Source organism: Colobus angolensis, unplaced genomic scaffold, assembly GCF_000951035.1.
Source record: "Colobus angolensis palliatus isolate OR3802 unplaced genomic scaffold, Cang.pa_1.0 Scaffold181, whole genome shotgun sequence".
Taxonomy (NCBI): domain Eukaryota; kingdom Metazoa; phylum Chordata; class Mammalia; order Primates; family Cercopithecidae; genus Colobus; species Colobus angolensis.
The window spans coordinates 3,537,880-3,563,495 of NW_012114944.1; the positions used below are offsets into that span (position 1 = coordinate 3,537,880).

General features: G+C 43.9%; 1 protein-coding gene and 1 long non-coding RNA gene across 4 annotated transcripts in view; one reads left to right on the forward strand and one right to left on the reverse strand.

Annotated features, from left to right (window-relative positions):
* Positions 1-11,352: 11,352 nt before the first annotated feature.
* The window catches only part of ANP32B (acidic (leucine-rich) nuclear phosphoprotein 32 family, member B), a 31,614-nt gene continuing 17,350 nt past the window's right edge, over positions 11,353-25,616 (forward strand). For all 3 annotated transcript variants that reach the window (XM_011939475.1, XM_011939476.1, XM_011939477.1), the window contains exons 1-2: positions 11,353-11,770; positions 22,495-22,644. In XM_011939475.1, the coding sequence (XP_011794865.1) occupies positions 11,717-11,770; positions 22,495-22,644 (204 nt within the window). In that variant the 5' untranslated portion in view covers positions 11,353-11,716. The remainder of the gene's footprint in view (positions 11,771-22,494; positions 22,645-25,616) is intronic.
* LOC105509942 lies at positions 14,727-15,959 on the reverse strand. The gene is made up of 2 exons (XR_001001497.1): positions 15,674-15,959; positions 14,727-14,986 (listed from the first exon to the last, which is right to left on the reverse strand). It is a non-coding gene; the product is annotated as an uncharacterized LOC105509942 (long non-coding RNA).

Here is a 25,616-nt window from a genome sequence, read left to right on the forward strand (position 1 = left end):
GAGCCTAAGAGTTTGAGGCTGCAGTTAGCTATGATCATGCCCCTGCACTATAGCCTGGGTCAAAGCAAGACTGTGTCCCTCAAAAAATGAAAACTTAAATATATATATTTAATGTACATATGTTAGATATAAATATATGTTCATAAATATATTTATGTATACATATATTTATGTATATATGTTTACATAAATACATATGTGTATGTATTTAAAGATGTTAAAATATGTTCACCTGAGCTCCATATGCTTGAAAGAAAAAAAAGATGCTAAAATATGTTACATTAATGGAATAAAAACAGCATGTTATGAAAAATGAACATTAAAATAAGAAAGAGCCCTTGGAAATTAAAAATATGATAGCCAAAAAAAAAAAAACCAAACGTGTTTATCTTATTTTTTCTTAAACCAGTCACTTTCCTCCAGAAAAGACTCTTCCAGCCTCCTGCCTCTGGAGATTAGCCATTAGCATTCTGCAGTCAGCTGGGAAAAGGGGAGTTGGAGGAGTAGCTCGCCATTTAGGATGTAGACTTCCAGTTCATCCCCTCCATTCTGTCTTTTCTGTCTTTCTTGAACTCTGATTAGTCAGATATTGGACCTCCTGGACCGAGTCTCTAGTTTTATATGTATTCTTCCTTTAGTATATTTCTTTATATTTTTATGCTACTTTCTAGGCAAATTTCCTCAATTCTATCTTTAAATCCTTTTAGTGATTTGGGAGGGTATGAAGATAAGCATATCAATTTACCATGACTAACTAGAAATCCTTCTGATACCTTTCCACATCTTGGCTGATAGTTTGTTCTTTTGCAGAAAGAGAGATAAGAAATGGGCCTGGGGAATCCACAGCCACCCTCATCTGTGCCCGGTGTCCCTAAGCCCAGTGCCTCTATGAGCCTGTTTCTCCAGAAAGTAAATTTCTGCTCTTCTGCCATTTGTCCACTGGCTTAGCATTTTCTAAACTCTCCCAGAGGTACTGGTAAGGCCACAGACAGAAAAATAAACGAACAGAGAAGGAGGTTCAGAAATAGACTTAGAGCTGGGCGTCGTGGCTCACACCTGTAATCCCAGCACTTTGGGAGGCTGAGGCGGGTGGATCACTTGAGGTCAGGAGTTAGGGACCAGCCTGGCCAATATGGTCAAACCTCATCTCTACTAAAAATACAAAAATTAGCTGGGCATGGTGGCACGTACCTATAATCCCAGCTACTCAGGAGGCTGAGGCAGGAGAATCGCTTGAACCAGGGAGGCATAGGTTGCAATGAGCCAAGACTGCAGCACTGCACTCCAGCCTGGGTAACAGAGTAAGACTAGTCTCAAGAGAGAAAGAGAGAGAGAGAGCGAGAGAGAGAGAGAGAGAGAGAGAGAGAGAGAGAGAGAGAGACTCACAAATATGTAAGGATTTAGTATGTTACAAAGATCACATTTCATGTTCATTGGGGGAAAGATGGTTATTGAAGAAATGGTATTGGAATAACAGCTAGCCATTAAAATAAAGAAAATTAGATCTTTACTTCAAACCATACATTAAAAGTCCAAGAAGGCTGGGCGCAGTGGCTCACGCCTGTAATCCCAACACTTTGGGAGGCTGAGTGGGTGGATCACCTGAGGTCAGGAGCTCAAGACGAGCCTAGGCAACATGGTGAAACCCCATCTCTACAAAAATACAAAAAAATTAGCTGAGCATGATGATGGGTGCCTGTAATCCCAGCTACTCAGGAAGCTGAGGCCAGAGAATCACTTGAACCTCGGAGGCAGAGGTTGCAGTGAGCTGAGATCGCACCATTACTCTCCAGCCTGGACAACAGAGTGAGACTCCTGTCTCAAAAAAAAAAAGACCGAGTAGATGAAAGATTTCACATAAAAAATGAAACAAGAAGTACCAGAAGAAAATATAGGTGAATACTGATATAATCTTGGAGTGAGAAAGGTCTTTCTAATCATGACATAAAAGCATTAACCATAAAGATTGGTTTGATCCTAAATAAAAATTTAAAATTTTTCTTCATCTCCCCCGTATGTGTGTGGTATATGTATGTGTGTGTGTGTATGTGTGTTTACACCTATACATGGAGATATATCTCTATCCTATAAACATTTAAAAAGCACACACAAAAAAACTGGGAAAAATAGTTTCGACATGTATATGTTAGACTATGGGTTAACATTCTTAATATATAAGAGCACTTGTTAAATAATTTTAAAACACCAATAAGACACAAACATGCAACTTATAAAGTACACATGGCTTAAAAATATCTGAAAAAGTATTTAGCTTTATTTGTTATATAAAGAAGTACAAATTCCAGAGCATTTCCCTTCCCCAAAAAAGAAGCCCCATACTCATTAGCAGTCACTCCCCATAACTCCCAGTCCTTGGCAACCACTAATCTGTCTCTATGGGTTTGCCTTTTTTTTCTTTTCTTTTCTTTTTTTTTTTTTTGTTGTGGTTTTTTTTTGAGGCAGAGTCTCACTTTGTCGCCCAGGCTGGAGTGCAGTGGCCAGATCTCGGCTCACTGCAAACTCCGCCTCCCGGGTTCATGCCATTCTCCTGCCTCAGCCTCCCCAGTAGCTGGGACTACAGGCGCCCGCCACCGCACCTGGCTAATTTTTTGTATTTTTAGTAGAGACGGGGTTTCACCGTGTTAGCCAGGATGGTCTCGATCTCCTGACCTCGTGATCCGCCCACCTTGGCTTCCCAAAGTGCAGGGATTACAGGCGTGAGCCACCGCGCCCAGCCTGCCTTTTTTTTTCTTGAGAGGGAGTCTCACTCTGTCGCCCAGGCTGGAGTGCAGTGGCGCGATATTAGCTCACTGCAACTTCCACCTCCCTGGTTCAAGCAATTCCCATGCTGCAGCCTGCCGAGCAGCTGGGATTACAGGTGCACGCCACCATGTCCGGCTAGTTTTTTTGAAAATATTTTTAGTAGAGACAGGGTTTCACTACATTAGCCAAACTGGTCTCGAACTCCTGACCTCAGGCAATCCGCCCGCCTCAGCCTCCGAAAGTGCTGGGATTACAGGCATGAGCCACTGTGCCCAGCCAAGTTTTGCCTATTTTGGACATTGCATCTAGGTGGAATCATACACTATGTGGCCTTTTATGTCTGGTTCGTTTCAGTTAGCATAATTTCAAAGTTCATCAATGTTGTAGCATGTATCAGAATTTAATTCTTTTTTATGGCCAAATAGTATTCCATTATATGGATATATTTGTTTCCCATTTGCTGCTATAACAAATTACTACAAATTTTTATTTATATTTATTTTTTATTTTTTTTGAGACAGAGTCTCGCTCTGTCGCCCAGGCTGGAGTGCAGTGACATGATCTCTGCTCACTGCAAGCTCCGCCTCTCAGGTTCACGTCATTCTCCTGCCTCAGCCTCTCCAAGTAGCTGGGACTACAGGCGCCCGCCACCACGCCTGGCTAATTTTTTGTATTTTTAGTAGAGACAGTGTTTCACCGTGGTCTCGATCTCCTGACCTCGTGATCTGATTGCCTCGGCCTCCCAAAGTGCTGGGATTACAAGCAGGAGCCACCGCACCTGGCCACAAATTACCACAAATTTAGTAGCTTAAAACACAAATTTATTACCTTACAGTTCTGTAGGTTAGGAACCTGAAGTAGGTATTATTGGGCTAAAACCAAGGTGTTGTCAGAGCTGTGTTCCTTTTTGGAGGCTCCAAGGGAGATTCTTTTTCCTTCCCTTTTCCACTTTGTAGATGCCATCCACATTCCTGGGTTTATGGCTCCCTTCCTCCACCTTCAAGGCCAGCATTCAAGGCCTTCTCACACCACATCGCTGTGGCCTCCTTTTTTGTAGTCAGAATTTCCTTTTTTCTTCTTTCATCTTCCTCTTCAACTTTTAGGCACCTTGTGATCACACTGGCCTATGCGAATAATCCAGGATAATCTCCCCATCTCAAGGTCCTTAATCACATCTGCAAAGTCCCTTGGGGGCCATGATTTTGCCTACCACACAGATACAACATATTTTGTTTATGCATTTACTAGTTGATGGATTTGGGTTATTTCTACTTTGGAGGTATTATAAATCATGCTGCTATGAACATTCCTTTACAAGTTTTTGTGTAGATTTATGTCTTCAATTCTTTTGGATATTTGCCTAGGAGTAGAATTGCTGGATCATATGGTAGCAATATGTTTAATTTTTTTAAGTGTACAATTCAGTGGTACTTACAAAGTTGTACAACCAAACCATCACCACAGTCTAATTCTGGAATGTTTTCATCACTCCAGAAAGAAACCCCAGACCTGTTAGCAGTCACTCTGCATCCTCCCTCCCCCAAACCTCTGGTAACCACAAATCTGCTTTGTCTCTACCTATTCTGGACATTTTACATAAACGGAACCACACAGTACGTGGCCTTCATGTCTGTGCATTAGCATAATGCACTTAGCATAAAGTTATTAAGGTTTACCTATGTTCATTCCTTTTCATGGCCAAATAATATTCTATTGTATGGATAACCATATTTTGTTTATTCATTCATTGCTAATGGATATTTGGGTCATTTCCATTGTATGCCTATTAAGACTAATGCTGCAATAAACATTCATGTGCAAATTTTGTGTGGACATACATTTTTATTTTCTTGGGTATATACCTAGGAGTGAAATTGCTGGCTCATATGTAATTCCATGTCTAACTTTTTCTTTTTCTATGAACCTGACATTGTAAACAAAACAACTTCAAAATTGTTTTCCAAAGAGGTTGTTGGCCAGGCGCGGTGGCTCATGCCTGTAATCCCAGCACTTTGGGAGGCTGAGCCGGGTGGATCACCTGAGGACAAGAGTTTGAGACCAGCCTGGCCAACAGGGTGAAACTCCCTCTCTACAAAAACACACACACACAAAAATAGCCACGCATGATGGCGGGCGCCTATAATCCCAGCTACTCGGGAGAGTGAGGCAGGAGAATCACTTGAACCCGGAAGGTGGCAGTTACAGTGAGCCAAGATCTAAAGAGGTTGCACCATTTTACATTCTTACCAGCAATGCTCAAGGGTATGAAGTTGTATGTCATTGTGGTTTTTACATTTCCCTAATGACAATGTTGAGCATTTTTTCATAAGCTTATTGGCCATGTGTATATCTTCTTTGGAGAACTGTATATTCAAATCCTTTGCCCATTGTTTTTTAAGATGGAGTCTCACTCTATTGCCCAGGTTGGAGTGCAGTGGTGCAATCTCGGCTCACTGTAACCTCCGACTCCTGGGTTCAAGCAATTTTCCCGCCCCAGCTTCACAGGCACCTGCCACCACACCCAGCTAATTTTTGTATTTTTAGTAGAGACAGGGTTTCACCATGTTGGCCAGACTGGTCTCGAACTCCTGACCTCAACTGATCTGCCTGCCTCAGCCTCCCAAAGTGCTGGGATTACAGGTGTAAGTCCCCGTGCCCAGCCTGCAATAGTTCTTTATACGTCTGAAGACAAGTGTCTTATCAGATATATGATTTGCAAGTATTTTCTCCCATCCTATGCATTGTCTTTTCAGTTTCCTGATGAAGTCACTTGAAACACAAAATTTAAAATTTTTACGAAGTCCAATTAATCTATTTTTCTTTTTGGTGTCCTATCTAAAAAAAACTTTGCCTAATCCAAGGTCATCCTACTTTTTCTTCTGAGTCTTATAGTTTTAATTCTTATATCTAGGTGTATGATCCATTTTGAATTAATTTTTGTAAATGATGTCCAACTTCATTCTCTTGCTTGTGGACAGCCAACTGTCCCACATCATTTGTTGAAAAGACTTCCCTCATTGAACTGTCTTGGCACCCTTGTTGAAAACTAATTGACAACAATTTTTCAAAGATAATACCTAGTTTAGGCAAGAGTGAGGGGAAGTCTTGTACACTGCTAATGGGAGCATAAAGTAGTAGCCTTTGAAGGGCAACTTGGCTACGTGTATACCAGTTCGAAATGTGTACACTCTGATTCAGGAATTGCACTTCTAGGAATTTATCCCAAGGAGCTAAATGTATTCAACGATGTTATGTATAATAGTAAACAACTGGAAGTAATCTAAATGTCCATTAGTAGGCGACCAAGTGAGTAAATTATTCTCCAATCCATACAATAAAATATGATGCAGCCTTTAAAAATGAAGTAGATCCAACTTACTAACTTTGAGCAATCTCTGTGACCCATTGCTTAGTGAAAATTAAAAACGTATTTTACAGTATCATTTATAGAATTCCATTTATATAAAATTATATATTATATATATGCACCTTCATTCACAGAGTAATAGCTTAGAAAATATTCACAAAATTGTTAACAGTAGTCCATCTAAGTAATGGGATTTTGGCTGGCTTTTATTTTCTTATTTATACTTTTTTGCATTGCATGAATTTGCTACATGAATATGTATTGTCTTTATGCCCAGAAAAAGAAAACATATTTTCATTTTTGTAGAAGAATATCTTCAAGGAATATGTATTGTACAAGATTATTCAATGACATGGAAATATGTCTATAATATATTGTTAACTAAAAAGCAGGTTATACTATCCCACTTTTGAGAAGTATTTTTTTAACTGTAATATTTCCTAGGTATTATATTTTTTTCACTTCTATATGTGAAATATCTCTTATAATTGACATGAATATTTGATGTTGTGGGTTCCCCCTCCCTCCCTCCTGAAAAGCTCTTACTAATGAGATGATGCTTCTCACTATCTGAGACTTGAGAAAATGCCATATGTGTGTAGAGAAAAGATTGGAGGAACAGACAACAAAACATGAACAGTGCTTGGCCCTTTAAAAAAGCCTTAGATGGAAATTCTTATTTTCTTCTCTGTAAGTATAGTTTCCAAGTTTTCTATAGTACATGCATAGATAAACATAAAAAGAAGCCAGGGGCCTAGATGCCCTTATTTTCAAGGATAAGGATATTTGGTACTTGTAGCCTTTATCAAAATAAGAGACTAGCAAATTTGGGACCACACAAGCCACCTCAGTAGTGCCAGGGTCTAGAGTGAGACAGGACAAAAGCACAGGCCCACAGAGGGGTGCCTGGCTGGACAGGAGCAGGTAAGGCAAGCTGGAGAACAGATGGCAGAGTTCAGTCAGCAGGAGCTGGACTCTTGGATCAGTCTCAGTTCCATGTGGACAAGGAAACCCCTGTGAGGTATGAGAGGGTCCAGATGGCAGGGATGCTGGCTAATTATGGAGAAGGGCACTTCGATATTTTCCAGTGTCAGGAGCATGTTCCAAGTTCCTCAAGAGAGACCAAGGACTATGTGAAACAGAAAATGAGCCTGACTATTTGAGATTTAAAAATATATTTCCCCCTCAGCCAAAAGGGTAGCACATGGAGCAGAGATGGAAAACTGATGATGGCCACAGCAGAATGTTCCTAGCCTTGAAGGAGGCCAGCAGGCTCTGGGACGCTGCTTGGGTAAGGAAAGGACTCAGGCTTGCAGTGACTGCGGCTGCGGGGGTGGCAGAGAAAAGTGACAGGCACTCAGTTTCTCTAATGTGATTATGTCCAACCCTCAATAGTTCTGAGATGAGCAGCCTGAGGCCCAGAGAGGCTATATGTTTTGCCCTCAAGCACACAGCCAGCAAGTGGTGGAGTGGGATTCTCGTCTCACTGACGTCCTTCTCCAAAAAGGGAAAACCACTGAAGAAAGTTATATTAATACAGATTTATCATAATGATAGGCGGAAAAAGAAAGTCTCTAAAAAAAAATCTTCTATCTGATCCCAACACTTAAAAACAATATGTATAGTTTAGAAAAAATTGCAAAGACATACAACTTAATGGTGGTTATATCTCAATGGCAGGAACTTTTAAATTTATTTTGAGTTTTTTAATTTTCTCTGCACGATGAGCAAGTAAACCTTTTTAAAACAGGAAAAAAATGTTTTATTTTTCAGAAGCAGTTCTGAGGACTAGTTGATCAAAGTAATGAGAATGAATTACAGTGAGCCCTTAATGATAGAGAAATCTAGCTTCTTAGTAGTTATGTGAATTTCAGCAAACCTACTTGGCTTTCCTGAGTCTGTTTCCTAAACACTATAAAAGGTGGATTATCATCCTGTCCCGGGGGGCTGTTGCTAGGATTAACTGAGAAGCAGTGTACACAAAAGTCCCATGCACAGCACTTGGCATAAGGATGGTGCTTAATAAATATTAGACTTGACTCTTGGTAGTCATAGCTCTTCCTTGCTGCACCAGGAAGGCCTAGCACCTCCAGCTGGTTCAGATAGCAGAAAGGAACCTGGGCAGGGACCCATTGCTGGGCCTAGAGCTTCCTGTACATCTGACACATTCCCCTCCTCTGTTTTTACCATGTGAAGACTAACAGGATCTCCTCCCTTAACCCATTTTCACCTATTTGCCTCTCCCTCTCCCCTTGTCTCAATAATCTCAGCTGCCTAGATGGTATTTTTTTTTAAGTACATGTGACATTATTTTTAACATAACACACATTTGCAAAGCATCTGCTCTGTTCTAAAGATGGACCCAAGGTCTTCCTCTCCATTCCTATCATCCAGAAATACTTGTCTGAGTTCTAATTGAGAAGTTAGATCCTTCAACAACTACCATTTGTTGCCAAACTGCGATAATAGAGGTACACACACTAAGTTGTGGAAACTCCGGGGCGGGGAAGAGATTATGTTCTTACCAGTGTATGCACATGTGTATGGAAGAGGACAGGAAGAATGGAAGTATTTAAAGAGTAATCATTTCCTCATCCTATATTACACATCAGCTTCAAATACTGTCATTACTAAAAGGTAGGGCTGTTTCTTCTCATCTTCAGATTTATTAAAGTCTGTCCACAGCCACAAAGTTTGTGGGGAAGGCTCAAGTCATCTGATGATATGACAAGTAACATGCTGTTGCTGAGGCAGGGGGGTGGGGCACAGGTCCAAGGAGTTACAAACTGGCTCGCAGTGTTCTGCTCAGACATTTTAGAGCTTTTCGGAATACACAGCCATTCTGATTAACAGGCAGTTTTAAGGCTCAAGGGGTGCCAAAACCTGGCATTATTTGATATTTTTATTACTTACTGGTCAAATGTTAACATCAATGGGAGTAAAAAGAAATTCATTCTTAGTTTGATCTAACAAACTCTTTTTACATTTCCCTATTCCCTTTCAGCCCTTGTTGAAATCCATAAATCCATGGTCACGATCATACTTGCAGATTAGATACAACTGAATATTCTACATCTGTCTCACACACAGATGCATACAGAGAATGATGTTAAGCACAGCAATATTCAAAACCCAGGCCCTGTGACAACAGCCCCTTCAGGCCTGTAGACTGACACTCCCGTAGAAGATGTTGGCAGGGCAATGAGACACACCCTGTTCTGTGTTATTTATGCCTCTGGCAGTGAAGCCCCTGACAAAGAAGCATGTCACTGGAACACATGCTCTTTGTTCACAGAGGTGCATGCCAGCACCGGCTGTGTAAGAAGGGACAGTGCCATGTCTGTAGTTTCTCCTCCTTTGGTTCTTTTGCCTTCTATTTGCAGCACATTGTGGCTATGTTTATTAATTACTTTGTAGCTTAATACTATAAAACACACATCTATCCTGTGAGCTATGTACCCTGGGGAAAGAGTCCTTCATACCCTCCAGTTGGCCATAAAGAGAGGACAGAGTCTCAAGATTTGCCCTGATGCTAAAGATTAATACCATCTCCTCCAGGAGCCACCAGGACTCCTTCAGCACCATCCCCTCTTTTCCTGCAAGAGGACAGTCGCATGCTGTTTGGTATTAAAAGTCCTCTACAACTGTTTCCAACCCACAGCACCAATGCAGCCCCCCACCATGTTATGCCTCCACTCAAGACAGACTGATGATGTAGCAGAAGATGGTGGCCTGCAGAGTCAGACCTATCTGGGTCTAAATCTTAGCTCCGCTTCTTGTTGGACGTGCAGCTTAAAATTCCTAAGCTCCTCATCTGTAAAATGATTAAATTATCACCTACTTCAGAAAGCTGTCTGAGAATCAGAGAAATAATATCAAGCCCGTTAAAGCAGATGCTCAATAATCGCTTGTTGGCTCATGAAACCGATTTGGTAGTTATTTGTTTTGTTTTAGTTTTTTTGTAAAATCCCTCATTGCATAGCCCTGTGGTTCTCACAACCTTAGTTACAGACCTCTTGTAACCTCCTGAGAACATGTCTCCATTTTCCCTTGTCATGAAGACATCTGCTGAGACTATAACAGGAGTCAGGGAACCACATACTAGAAAGTTTTTCTTTTCCCACATTCCTTCTAAAACTTTCATCTTCAAATGTTAACTCACTCAGTATTTTAAAAGCTGATCTATAATTGGCTTACAACTAAGTTGGGGTTGTTTGCCACTAAAATTTAGGTAAAATACGAATTGGGGCACTTTCTTAACTTCATAAAACTTTATATTAATGCACAGAATTTCAAGTTTTTCTTTAACAAATTGTTCTTAGTTTTTGGTGCTTCTAGTCAGTACAATCTCACGTTGTATTTGACATATTACGTATTTACTTATTTTACGCTGAATATAAAGTCATTCCCAGATGGTCTGCAAAGCACAACACCCACCGCGATCTGGTGCTCTAACCCCTGGGACCCTTTCAGCCAGACCATGACAAAGGCTGCCTGCCAGGTTTCAGCGAAACTTAGACCACCAAGAATTTACACACCTCACAGGGGTGCCCTAACGAATAAATGAGATTAAAAAAAAAAAAAAAAGGCGGGGAAACCCTGAGGCCCTATTAGACATGCTAATTGTAAAATGTTAGAAAACCGAGGGAGACTCTCCTGAAGAGGGTGGAGATGCTAGCCTGCTCTGTGGCTTAGCAAGCGACCCCAGCTGCCATGCCAGGGCCGGCCGGCCACGATTCTGTCCCGACGAGGGGCGCGCGGATCCTCGGCGGCACTACGGACGCCACTCTGCCAAGGAGGCGGCGGTGTTCGGCCTGTTGGCCCCAGACTGTGTGGCAGGCAAAAGGTGAACCTCAAAGCCTCTCTGTCCCGGGCTTCTTCACATTTCGCGCCTCCGCAGGCGTCGTACTGCCCCCGTGAGCCTCCCCGGATGGACTGGGCTTTAGGGACCCCTGAAGCCGGACTGCCAAGCTTCCCAACAGCCCTTCCTGCGAAACCTCCGGGCCCGGGCCGCAGACCCAGCTCCGGGCGCCACGAGGTGGGGCCGGGAGGAGAAGTCTCAGCCCGGCGGGGGTCGGGGAAGCCACCCCCACCCCCGAGAAAGGTCTTACATCAGCCGCCCCACGTGCAATCGGAGGGAGGGAGGAAGTCGCTCCTCTACCTCGGCTGCGCCTTTGCCCAGCCTCCGCCCCGCCTGTCGCGCGTCTCCCCGCCCCGTCCTTGGTGCAGCCGCGGCCGCCGAGCCGAGCAGCGCCGCGCCGGGCCGGGCCGAGTGGAGCCGAGCAGCTGCCGCGCCGCGTCGCCGGTTTAAGCGCAGTGCAGGCCGCGGCCGGGGGCGGCGGTAGTGAGCCCAGCGCTGCGCTCCAGCCCCCTTTTCCCTCCATGGTTTCTCTCCGCTCCCGTGAGTAACTTGGCTCCGGGGGCTCCGCTCGCCTGCCTGTACGCCGCCAGCCACTCAGGACCGCGCCGTCGGCCTCTGCCGCGAACAAACCCTTCCCACGGCCTTCGCTGCGCAGGCCGGGACGCCTCTCCCCCCTCCGCCCCCGCCGCGGAAAGTTAAGTTTGAAGAGGGGGGAAGAGGGGAACATGGACATGAAGAGGAGGATCCACCTGGAGCTGAGGAACCGGACCCCGGCAGCTGTAAGCAGAGCCCCCTCTGAGCGCCCTCTCCCCTGATGACTTGCATGTAATGGTGGCCACCTGCGGGGCCCGGCCTGAGGGTTCGCCGGCCCCGGCGCGGGGAAGAGCGCAGCTCGTGGGCTCGGACGGGGAAGGCGGACGGGCGCGGAGGGGGGAGCGAGTGCGCGAAGATTAACTCTTTGCCGCCCGCGGGCTCCTGGGGCGGCCAGAGGAAGGCAGCGGGGTGGGGGAAAGCAAACTTTGAGCGCTTCGCCCGCCAGGGTCTTTCCCCGGAGGGAGCGCGTGTGCAAGTGGCCGGCGGCGAGGGAAGGAGGCGGGGGTTGTGTAACGCTGGGAGCCATGTTTGCAGCCTCCCGGGATGCGCGGCCGGGCGGAGGCCGGGCCTGTCGAGGAGCTGCGCGGCCATCCCCGTCTGGGCCAGGCCAGGCTCCGCGCGCCCCGGGCCGGCCGGGGAAGGGGCGCGGATGAGGCGGGGCGGAGGGGGGGCTTTTGTGACTGGAGCTCGCGATGGGTGCTGGCCCGGCCGAGGGCAGCGGCCGTGGGGCGAGGAGGGGGCTTTTTTCCTTTGAAGGGAGCGAGAAGCCCCCTCGGGCGCTTGGGCGGGCGCGGCCTGGCGCGCAGAGCGGGGGAGGGGCTGGCCAGGGCGGCGGAGGTGGCGCAACCGCGGGCCCTCCCGAGGCCAAGTTTGAAAAAAGGACGCGGTTCCCGCCATTTTTCAAGCCTAAAAATAAAACTTTCTCTCTTGTTTCCTCGCTCCCTCTTTGCCCACGGCCTTGCCCACTTCGACCTCCCAGAGGCAGCCTGGGTTGACCGGGGCCAGCCGTTGTAGCGACGGCTTCGCCCTTCCTCCTGCGCCGCGGCGGCGGAGCCCGGGGCCCCTGCCCCGGGAGGATGGCCCCTCCGTGTGGGCGGGCGGCGGCTCCTCACGCCAGCCGGGGCGCGCCACAGGCCGCCGCAGCGCCATGTTGGCGGGTGCCCGTCTCCCTCCGCCTGGTGAGCCGGCCCACGAGCTTGGCCTTGCCCGCCCTCCCTCGGCGCTGGCTGTCGGCCGCCTCTTCCCGCGCCGAGCCCTGGGTCTGTTTCCCCCCGCCCCGCCGGGGCTTGGCTCGTACTATCGGGAGCCGCGCGCCGTGGCCGCCGCCGACTCATCCCGTCGCGGGCGCGCTGCCGATCCCCTCCCCCTTCTTAAAAGGGCAACGGCAGGCGGCCACCCCCGCTCCGCGCCGAGCGTGCGGGGTTTCGGGCGGGCCTCAGCTCGGCGCGCGGGATTTTGGGCGGGCCTCGGCTCGGCTCGTGGGCCGGGCGGCCTCTAGCCTCCCACGTGCTTGAGAGCGGCCTGGTTCGGCCAGCCGCGCGCCTTCCGGGCTGCAGGGGCCTGAGGGAGGCTCTCTGGCGGCGCGGCTGCGTGGGCGTGGGTCCGGTCTGTGGGAATCGTCCCTTTCGTCTCCCGGTTTTAGCGCGGCTGCCCGCCGCCGCGAGTCCCCCGACTCCGCGAACCGGCGCGGGGCCAGTTAGCGCCGCGGCCGGGTGACCCAGCGGACCAGTGGTTTTCCCGCCGAGGGCGGCCCCGCGGGGCTTCCCGCCCCGGGCTACGCGAGCTGCCGGGTTTCGTGCCCTCAGGTGGCTGTGGTTAACAAGTCGCGAACTTGTGGGAATTCGTCGACCAGGGTTCACCTAGTGTGCTCGACGTTTTATATCCTTGCTTTCTAGTCTTTGAGGTCACCACTACGCGGGGTGGGCCGGGCTCCACCGCCCGGCGCTGTCCCTCCCGGAGAGCCCGCGAGGGTGGGCTGCTCCGGGGGTTCCGAGATGGAGGGTCGCGGGCGCGCATTTTTCCGACCTTCCGTCAGACATTTTGTGCCCGCCACGTGCTAGCCTATCGCCGGGGCGTCCAGTTCGCGCCGCAAAACTTGAGGAGAGGCGTTCTTGCCATGGGAAGGTGTTCGTTCCAGACTTTTCCATTGCGGCGTAATTGCAAATCCGTAGGTTATGGACTAGCTAAAATCAGCCAAAGTGCCTGCGAGAGAAGTACACATGTGGGTCTTCAGAAATGCTTGAAAATCTAGAGTTTGAGTTCTTAAGAATATGCTCAAACTAAAGATCTGTTATAATTATCGAGTAGTGTTCCCTCCGGGAAATAACAGTTGGCCTGCTGTTCCCCTTAGATGATGATTTCATATATGAAGTAATATTGCTTTAAAAACACATGTATATCTACAGGTGTTCATTTTTCTTTTTCTTTTTTTTTTGTGAGACTGAGTCTCTCTTGTGCCCAGGCTGGGGTGCAGTGGCGCTGTCTCGGCTCACCTCAGCCTCCACCTCCTGGGTTCAAGCGATTCTCCTGCCTCAACCTCCCCTGTAGCTGGAATTACAGGCATGCGCCAGCACGCTGGGCTAATTTTGTATTTTTAGTAGAGACGGGGTTTCTCGCTGTTCAGGCTGTTCTCCAACTCTTCACCTCAGGTGGTCCACCTGCCTCGGCCTCCCAAAGTGCTGGAATTACAGGAGTGAGCCACCGCTCCTGGCCGCGTGTTCATTTTTCAAGTAATCAACTTAACCTCCTTGCCAGTCAGGCCAGAGCCATTTAATTCAGTTAAATTAAAACATTTTCTCGGTAATACTATCCACATTTCAAGTGCTCAAACGTGACAAGTGGCTCGTGGGTGCTGCATTGGCAGCACTGGCCTGCAGAATCCACCGGTTTATTAAGTAAACATTGGAAGCCTGAGAAACCATTGAGGTGGTGTGGTGCTTTTTGCACTTGGGAGAGTTTGTGAGGCCTTGAGAGAGTGTTGCGGGAGCCAGCTGAGATTGTGGGGGTAGAGGAAGGTTCCCCTTAGGGAGATTGAGACCAATGGGAGTTAGGAACCCAGGTGGACGAATAAAACTTTGACCTAAAACTGAAGGGTTTTCAGGAAAAAATGCTGTAGATTTTGAAGGAAATTCTAAAAGAGAGTTTAAAGTGTTTTTCGCACAGAGGCATCATCTTTAAGGCAAATGAAAAGTTCGGAGATCACTCCCTTAAAATCACATTCAGCTAGTCGCATGATACCTTATGTGCGATGTGCTGGAACATACTATAAACGCCACAGAAATCGGTGGCATGGTCAGCTGTTACGCAGTAGGCTTGGCGTCCGGGATCCTGCAGACTTGTCATGTGGGGTAACAAGAATCCATTACCCCGTTGAAGGTATACTGTTGTATGCATAGGATGCTCTGAAATATACAGCAGTGTCCCATGGTTGACCTTAATGATTTTAAAGTCAAGTGAGATGTAAGAGTGTTTGAAGAGGGCAAATAGGGGTTTAATTGTAAATGTGTTCTTATGTTTAAGACCAGGTGGGCTTTTATTGTGTATATGGCTTTTTTCTTATTACTAGGGTTTGAAGAAGACCCTAGTAACACTTTTGTTCAATTGGGCTCTTGTGTGATCTGACCAAGGAAGACAAGAAGGTAAACATAAAAGTGTTACTAGGGTCTTCTTCAGTTCACCTATTACTATATCCCTATTCCTTATAAACACAAGTTTGCCCATTTCCCTAAGGGATGAGGGCGAGGGATTATAAAGAAATACTGAATTTTTTTTTTTTCTAAGTGCAAAACAGCTCTTATAGCAGCAGGGTGTATTCTCATAGTGGAACAAAATGGCCTAAGATGGCATTTTAAAGTAATCTTCATGAAGAATGGTGGTTACCGTTTAAAAACTTAGACAAGGATAGGAGCTATTTTGCATGACAAGGAAATATTTTATATAAAATATTGGCAGTTCACTGAGAGTAAATTGAACAGTGCTAGAATATACCATGGAAACTGGAGGTCTTGTCAGTAAGATGAGAAGACACTGACATGCAGTAGTTAGATATAAACCACATTTAGTTGTATTCCAAAATTGGAAAAGAATACCTGTTCTTTATGTGAGATTCTTACCCTTCAGTAAACTGAACGTGTCGCTCTGTTAGAAGCACACCATTAACCATGCATCTGGGGACAATCAGCCTTCCTATCAGCTCTGAGTTTTTCATTCAAAGTTAGAAAGCCAAGCATTTCCTTACTGTGGCTTGCAGTCTATGCCCCTGCGAAGTGCTGGTGTGCTATTTGCTGGATTGTGACGTTTCATATACCAAAATAAAAGCAGTCTTTACGTAGTCCCAGTTTACTGGGAAAAAAATGTAGATTGTCTTTAACTTCCATCTTTTTTTGATCCGCACCCCCTCCCCAGCATTTGACCTCTTTTATCGTGTCTACTGTGATGTAATTTTGAGCTCAATCGGATATTCTAATTGGTTGCATAGCAACTAATCGGGGTTTTTTTCCTTGTATAAGTAATATATTTTCATTGAAGAAAATTAGATATAGATAGGCCAAAAAAATTGTAGGTATAGATAAGTAAAAAGAAGATAGACATACATGCCTAACCTACCATCTAGACACTTTAGTGTATAGTCTACTAGAATGTTTAAATTTTTTCTAAACTTGGTTCATCAAATAATCTGAATGCTAGCTAGCTTGTTTAGAAAAAAAATACAGTGAACATCTTTGTGTGTGTCTTTTTTTTATAGACTCATTATTAATGTCTGCATAGATCATAATTTAAACATCTCTCTCAGGTTGTTCACAGGGATTTTGGCTGTTTTAAATACTGCTGAAATAAAACATCTTATAATGTTATTTTTTTCCCCCCTGCCAAATTGCTTTTCAGAGTGGTTCCCTTCTTTTAATACCCACCAGTAGGGTATTGGTGGGTCTTAAACACATTGGAGAACCACTAATATAAATCCGTTCTCGGCCGGACACAGTGGCTCATGCCTATAATCCTAGCACTTTGGGGAGGCAGAGGAGGGTGGATCACCTGAGGTCAGGAATTCAAGACCAGCCTGGGCAACATGGCAAAACCCCGTCTCCACTAAAACTACAGAAATTAGCTGGGTGTGGTGGCAGGTGCCTATAATCCCAGTTACTCTGGAGGCTGAGGCAGGAGAATTGCTTGAAACAGGGTGTGGGGGGCGGGCAGAGGTGGCAGTGAGCCAAGATAGCACCACTTCACTCCAGCGTAGGCGAAGAAGAATGAGACTCCGTCTCAAAAATAAAAATAAAATAAAAAGTTCTATTATTTTGAAAACATTATTTTAAATTAATGGGTAGAAGATTTGAACGCTAACTCAGAAGGATGGAAATTGCAAGGATAGCAGGAATTTCTATATTTTGGGATTATTTCACTTACCATAATAACCAGTATTCTAATTAAAAGAATTGACAACTCACAAAGATCTTTAATTCCTCCATACTCTCTCCTCCTTTTATGGCAGAGACAACTGGTGTAGTTGGAGAGCATCACCCCACCAGTTAAGTAAAGTTGATCTTTTTTCGTAGTAGCTAGGGGAGTGGCAAATGAGCACATTGAAGATTATGAAAGGGAAAAACATTTTTCCATCTCCTGTGGCCCCCACCTCCAAGCGCCGGGGATATTCCCATGACCTAGACTCATCATAACTTAAAGAAGGACCTCATAGACATTTTGCCATTTAGAACCTAAAATATGTGTGTTTTCTTTTTTTTTTAGAGAGATAGTGTTATAAATCATTGTTATATCTTCCAGTCAGATCTGAAAAGGTATTTGGCCGCACTGTAGTTCAGATTTTTCAAGGAAAAAGTAGTAGGAAACTACTGTTTTGCTGCTAACTGTAGAAAACAAATATAAGAGTTAAGCAGGAGATAGTACGGATTTTTCATTTTTAAATGTTTACCTTAAATTTGTGCTTGAGAAAAGGCAAGTTTAATTGGCGGATGAGGGAAGAAGAGGAGTGAATTTGGCCCCAAAAGTTAAACTGTCCATCTTCAAGCAGAAGGCCAGTTAACTCTTGGACCAAATAGATCATTATGCACAAATGAACAAGGGCCTGCCTAACCTTTCTTCATTAGATAACAGCTCTGGGAGGATTTGAGATATAAGAAGAAACCAGGACCTTTCTCCTTTGATTAGGACCTTTGGTTTATTCTGAATCTAGATTGGGAAGCTGTGGGATCATCTTGACCCCAGCCCCACTCACTGTCTCAGTCACACTCTTCCCAAGCTGTCATCTCCTTTGCAAGGCAGTTTAGATCTCTATACCCAGGGAGGAATGAAAAGAGATGATGAGGCTTAGTTAGCTCTGTGGAGATCCACTGAGAACCCCAGAGTTGATATAAAGATTGCTTTAAGCTGAAGATATTTGAGATTCAACAGATGCAGAGAGAAGTCTACTTGGAGTTTATCTGGCTAAAAGCAAATACATATCACATACGAGGGAATTCTCCCTTTGGAGTGTGCCTGTTCCCAGGAAAGAGGCCAAGAATAAATCTCTGGTGGGGGTGGGGCATCAACATAAGTAGTCTTATGGCCCTAAGAAAACAAAGACCACTCATATCTATGTAGACAGACATTGTAAACTTGATCTCTCATCTGTTGTGAAAATCCCATTTGTGTTCCCTAAAGAAATCTGTTCTTCCCAAAAGGTTTTTCTCCTCCTATCTTTTCCTCTTCTAAGTTAGGTATATAGGCCCTAAATTCTAACTACTCAGTTATCACTGAGCGTGAGTGCACCTGTGTATGTGTGTTGCACGTGTAAATACACTTTTTCTGCACCTCAAATGCCACTTTTCTGCCATTGAAACAATATCTGAGCTCAGAATACCTTTTCATTAAGGTCCTGTTGAGAATTTTCAACAACTTTGAAGTTGGCTGATGGAACATTTAGACCTGCTATCCTTGGGTACAGCTCTGAGTGGGGCCCTCCAGTGGTCTCTGCTTTATGCAGTAATTCCCATTATCCTCTGTGCTTATTCCCCAGTGACTCATCTTCTCAATATGCTTCTTGCATTCTGTTCTTGGGGTAGCATGTTTCTTTACATTCTCAGCCTTCCTGGAAAAGTCAAGGGATATGCCTTTTCTGCCTAGCCCAACGACTCTCTGCCCTATTTATCCCAGTATATCCTATTGCCTCTTACTGGTAGAGGCAGTTAAAGGTCTCAGGTATTCATTTCCTGAACTTCTCACTCTCACTTAATAAATTCACTTACATCTCTGTCTCTCCTAGCCATCTCTCTTGAAGGAGCTGTCCCTCCTCCAACAAGGGTAGAATGATACCTCATTTTTAATATGCATTTTTACTACTTAAAATTGAACCTTTTTTTTTTTTGAGACAGAATCTTGCTCTGTTGCCCAGACTGGAGTGCAGTGGCGCAGTCTCAGCTGACTGCAACCTTCCGACTCATGGGTTCAAGCATTCTCCTGCCTCAGCCTCCCGAGTAACTGGGACTACAGGTGCACACCACCATGCCCAGCACATTCCTTTGTATTTTTAGTAGAGATGGGATTTCGCCATGTTGGCCAGGCTGGTCTCAAACTCCTGACCTCAGGTAATCTGCCCGCCTCGGCCTCCCAAAGTGCTGGGATTATAGGCGTGAGCCACCGTGCCCAGCCAAACTTTTTTTTTTTCTTTTAACTGGGTCTCTGTCGCTGGGATTGTAGGCACTAGCCACTGCATCTGGCCTTGAACAGTTGTTGTTGGCTATTTCTGTCTTTAAGAGCTTGTCTGTCCTTTGTTAGTGTTTCTGCTGGGGTATTTATTTTTTCCTCACTTAGGGTAAAAACGATAGAAGATATCCTCAAGAACAAGATAATGCAAATAGCCAGAATTTCCATAATCGAGAGGTTACAAAAAGTAACAGTCAAATAAATCAGAAAATAATTTTGCAGCAGTTAAAATGAACTACTCATTTAAAAGAGAAGTTGATGTTTTAAATAAAGAACTCTTAACTAATAACAGACTCAGATGTTTGTATTCTTTCACTTAGCAATGGATTCTGAAGACACAGTCCTAAACACAGAAGACATTTTAAGTAAAGATATGGCATTATTTATAGTAGGGAAAATTGAGCACAAATGTTCAACAGGGAGGATTGTAAAATGATTTATAGTATATCCACACACTGTAATTTCTTTGGCTATTAAAAAATACTCTGATCAGAAAGTTGGTCCCCTTTATGTCCAGGTTTTCATCTTAGTCCCCCGCAATTGTGTCACAAACCTCTGTACAGTATTGCTGACAAACCTGTGACCATTTTTTTCCTCATTCAGCAGTTATGTAGGCTCTTATACAGTGATATAGTGGTAACCGGAATATACATGACCCTGTGATCATGAAGCTTAGTCTAGCAGTGACTTTTTTTTTCTTTTTTTTGAGATGGAGTCTCCTTTGTCACCCAGGCTGGAGTGCAGTGGCACAATCTCAGTTCACTGCAACTTCCGCCTCCCAGGTTCAAGCAGTTCTCCTGCCTCAGCCTCCCGAGTTGCTGGGACTACAGACACATGCCACCATCTCTGGTTAATTTTTGTATTTTTGATAGAGATGGAGTTTCACCATGTTGGCCAGGCTGGTCTTGAACTCCTGACCTTAGGTGATCCACCTGCCTTGACCTCCCAGAGTGCTGAGATTACAGGCATGAGCCACCAAGCCCAGGCAGCAAACACATTTTTTTAACCTGCATTTGAGTCCTCTGGTACTTTTTGATGACGCCTTGCAGTGGTTAAAGTGGAATTTTGCAAGTTGAAAGAAATGTCTTTAAGAGGTGATTTCACTCTGTGAGCTGAGAGGCAATATGGCTAACTCTAATTCTTCTTCACTTCATTTTTGGCATATTGGTGTGTTTTGTATAACATTTTTGGATTATTTTGGATAGAATTTTAGAAAATCTCCCAAGGTAAATGGGAACATTTTAATTGTATTGCAATATACTGTTTACATGGGTGGGTGATGGCAGTTGACCTTTCTAAAATTTTAATGGTTCGTTGGTTTTATGTTTAGTTTCTTTTTAATACAGAATAAATATATGCTTGTAAAAAATTTAGTACAGATATAAGTAAAGTAAACAGCAAAGGTCTCTGACATTTTCCATTCTCTTTACCCAGAGGTTACTTTCTGGCCATTTATAATGTTCCAAGCCCTAGTCTTTACAACTTTGTGAGGTAGGTTCTATTATCTCCACTTTATGGGAAACTGAGGCACCGAGAAGTTAAGTGACTCAAACAAGGTCACACAAGTTCTGAGTGGCAGAGGAGAACCAGAATTTGATCCCAGGCATCTGTCTCCAGAGCCCAGCTTTTGTCAGAGTTGACCTATTGAGTTTTCAGATGTGCTCATTTCTTATCAGAAAAGGGAAGAATGGCAGAGATATCTAAATAAAAGTGGAAGGAAGGGAAGAAGTAAGTGGATGTAAAGAGTAAAAAGGATGCCTGGCTTCTGAAGAGGAAGTAGACGGGGTAGTGAGAAGTGGTTAGGCACTTACTATATTGTGGGTATTGCTGACTTGAAATCTGTTTCCTTCTCTGTAAATGGGGGAAGGAGAGTGGTGGTAAAAATAATAAATGATTAAGTACTCTATAATTGATAGCAATTACTAGAGTAGTGTCATTGGATGTTGTATGAGAGGATGAGGACACTGTTAATAGCTCATATTCTCTTTTCAGACTATCAGTATCTCCCTACCATATACGTGCTTATTTAATGCTATTAAATATGGTAGGTTCACTAAAAGAATGCCTTTGTTGGTGCAGTTAGAACGGTAATTTGCATCACTGTGAGTAAATCAAAGTGGGCTAAAAAGTTGCAACTTTCAGGATGATCATAGAGCAAGAATGGCAACATGGATTATTGTGGTGGATCTGCATGTAGACTATTAAGTAATCAATATTAAAAAGTTCAGATCATCAGATGTGATACTGTTTTTGAGACAGAGTCTCACTCTGTTGCCCAGGCTAGAGTGCAGTGGCGAAATCTCAGCTAACTGCCACGTCCTCCTCCCAGGTTCAAGCCACTCTCCCACCTCAGCCTCCCGAGTAGCTGGGATTACAGGCACTCGCCATCATGCCTGGCTAATTTTGTATTTTTGTAGAGAGGGGGTTTCACCTTGTTGGCCAAACTAGTCTTGAACCCCTGACCTCAGGTAATCTGCCCACCTCAGTCTCCCAAAGTGCTGGGGCTATAGGCATCAGCCACTGTGCCTGGCCAGATGTGATACTCTTGGATGGACTTAAATTCTGAAAAAGGAGACTGTGTAGCCTGAAAATGAAATTTAATTTATTATCTAGCAGTTCTCTCCTAGAAACGTGCAACGCAGATTGATCTTTGTTTTCAATTAAGGACTCTTGCATCCTGATTTCTTCCCAGTGTCAAGATAATCTTGGCAAAGATTAATGAAACCAGAGTTGGAAAGTGTGTTGGTGCAGAAACCTCTAGCCAGAATCTCTTAGTGGTCTTGATAGGAAACATAAAGCTTTCCTCTTTTCCAGTGGTCATTTTCTGGGCCTTCAAGTAGAACCAGCCTACAGGGTGTCTTCACTCTGCATTTGCATTTAGATAAAAGCTGCCCTTTGGGGAACAGCCTGGAGAAAAGAAATAAGGGGAATACACTTATTTCACTTATATCTTAAGAAGTATACTTTCTGTTTCTGGAAAAATAAAGAGTGTGTTTGTACCCATGGAGTAATATTCCATCTTTGAATCTGTCAGTATATTGTTACTGAAGGCTTAATCAGTTTTTATCTTTTTATAACTAAGATCTAGGTCTGAGTAAGAGGCTGCCTGTATATATGGGTGTGTTTGCAGGATATTTATGGTAGAAGTTTTTGCATTATTTGTTTTCAATGTGTTTTTGAGAGCTTATCCTTTTTTCTTTGTCATCCACAGGTTCGAGAACTTGTCTTGGACAATTGCAAATCAAATGATGGAAAAATTGAGGGCTTAACAGCTGAATTTGTGAACTTAGAGTTCCTCAGTTTAATAAATGTAGGCTTGATCTCAGTTTCAAATCTCCCCAAGCTGCCTAAATTGAAAAAGGTAAGTGCTTTTTCTTTAATGGTAAAAGAGAATGATCCTGGGAAGGGAAAATGTATGATTTTACCTGTAAGGAAGTACTTAGTGTAGCAGAAAGCACATGGCCTTTGGAACTGGCCAGATATGGGATTGAATTCTAGCCCTAGCATTTCCTTGATGGGTGCACTTCTGCAGGTTACTTAATCTCTCTAAGGCCCAATTTCCTCACCTGTAAACTGGTGGTATTACTTGACCTTGCAGAATTGCTGTGATGTTTGGAAATAATGTATGTTGGGTGCTCAGTAAATAGAAGTTAGGAAGAATAATTACTGTATTTTGTGAGTAATTTATTTGTTAATTGTTATAAAACCAATTCTCTGTCCTTTCGGAAAAAAGGACCAAATGCTACATAAAAATGTTTTCTCTGGTCATTGCACATTTAACTGTCACAGGGTCCCAGAACGTCAGAACTGGAAGAAACTTTGCTCCTCTAACCCAGCCCCTTAGTTTATAGGCACAACAATAGTACCAGAAAAGTGTAGTAATTTGCCTAAAGCCACCCACAGAAGTGGTTAGTACTAGAGCCAAAACTAGAACCCGTATCTCCTAACCCCCTATCATTTCCATTGTATAGGAAAAGATACGTGGTTATATAAGTCCTGCAGAATTCTCTGCCATTTCAATATTCACTTTACTAGGAAAGTTAAGTTGTACCTTTATTTAAACTAAGGCACATGTAGAAGAAAACGCAATCAAACTTGGGCAAAGGTAGGTTGTTCCTAGAGCTTGGTTGAGTTCTGAGTGGGACAGTTAGTTTTTTGGTATTGGGGTTTGTTTGTTTGTTGTTGTTTTGCAGGGGGTGGAGTGGGTTAAGTATAATACATGAGGCCGGGCATGGTGGCTCATGTCTGTAATCCCAGCACTTTGGGAGGCCAAGGTTGGAGGCAGGAGTTCGAGACCAGCCTGGCCAACGTGGCAAAACCCCGTCTCTACTAAAAATACAAAAAAATTAACTGGGCACGGTGGCACGCCCCTGTAGTCACAGCTACTCTTGGCAGGCTGAGGCACGAGAATCGCTTGAACCCAGGTGGTGGCTGAGGTTGCAGTGAGCCGAAATCGCGCCACTGCATTCCAGCCTAGGTGACAGAGCAAGACTCTGTCTTGATTTAAAAAAAAAAAAAAAAGTATAATACATGAATTAAAAAGTAGAAGTGTTTTTTGTTTTGCTTTATTTGCCTTGTGTTAGGTAATATTAATAAATGCTCAGGCAGTCTTCATGAGTTTCAGGTGACTGTTTCTGATGAGAAAGAAATTTCCCCTTCTAAGTATATACTAGAGGTTCAAGTATAATCCTTTTATATTTGCATGGTTTATCAGTGACATTGGAAGCGCTGATTAGCCCAGTTAAACATAGGATAGCTTTTTAGCATCTATTTACATAAACTTGATGCTAGCAGATCCTTAGTGTGTATTTTGTGTTGTTTTCCTAGCATTCTGATTTTCCTAAATTACTCTTGGTCTCTTACTCAGAAATCAGCCTGTCAGTGACCATTTTTATAGGGACTTTAATAAACCTTTCTGAATTCTGAATAGAGCTTGCTTGAGTTCTGAGGAGGACAGGGCTTTTGTTTTTGTTGGTTTTGTGTGTAGGGGGGTGGGCGTTAAGTACATGAATTAAAATCTTTTAACATTTAAACATTAATCACTTCACTTATAGGGCTAATGAGAGGGAATCATACTTAAAGGCAGGTTGAGTGTACTCATGATCAATAAGAACTTTATTTTCTTCCTATTCCAGAACACAAACTGGTGTTGTTTTGTTTTGTTTTGTTTTGTTTTGTTTGTGAGATGGAGTTTAACTCTTGTTGCCCAGGCTGGAGTGCAGTGGCCCCATCTTGGCTCACTGCCACCTCCGCCTCCCACGTTCAAGCGATTCTCCTGCCTCAGCCTCCTGAGTAGCTGGGATTACAGACATGCGCCTCCACCCCCGGCCACTTTTTGTATTTTTTTAGTAGGGATGGGGTTTCTACCATGTTGGTCAGGCTGGTTTTGAACTCCTGACCTAAGGTGATCAGCCCACCCCGGCCTCTCAAAGTGCTGGGATTACAGGTATGAGCCACTGTGCCTGGCCCAGAAACTGTTTTTAACAAGAAATAAGTACTGAAAAAAAATTGATGTGTAAATGTCACAAATTTTCTAAATTTACACATCTATTTCATTTCAAAATAAATATGCTAATAAATGTTTTGGTAGACTGCCTTGTTTTGGTAGATTGCCTTGTTATTCCTACTCCCTGAGATACACATGTTAAAAGGATATGGATGTTACATGTGTATATGATATTCTAACCACATGGTTTAAAACATGGGTGAGGATAAGTGAGCTCTGTTTTTATTTGATTTACTAAAATCACCAATAAAGCTAACACTTGACTATTATTTATGGGCTTATGTTTTTAAACCTAGACCATGAGTGGGTATTTCACTGAAATATTCCATTGAAAGGAAAAAACTGTTTTGAAATGTTACATTTTCCTCTTCTGAAATATTTAACAACACCTTAAGCAGCTGACTTGTTTTTTTAACTTACTTTTTCAGCAAATACTCATATTTTTAAAAGTTACTCTACTCTGCATCATGTAATACGTTTCATTGCATGGCAAAGACTTTATTACATGAAGCTTTCATGCTATTCTAGGTACGTAGCATAATAAGGAGGACATGGATATTTATGAAGCCAGCCTGTCTGGCTTCAAATCATAGGCCCACTATGGTAACAGCTGGGTGATCTTGAGCAAGTTTATTTTCCTCATCTGTAAACAGGAGTGGTAATTCTGCCTACCCCATAGAGTTTTTGTGAGATCAGATGAGTTAAGGTGTTTCTGGTGCTTTGAGCAGTGCCTGGCATTTAAATACTATGTAAGGGTTAAAGTTACTATTGTTGTTGGCACTTTAAAAGAGAGAATTAGAACCAGCTGTGTAGCCGAGTTTTCTTGC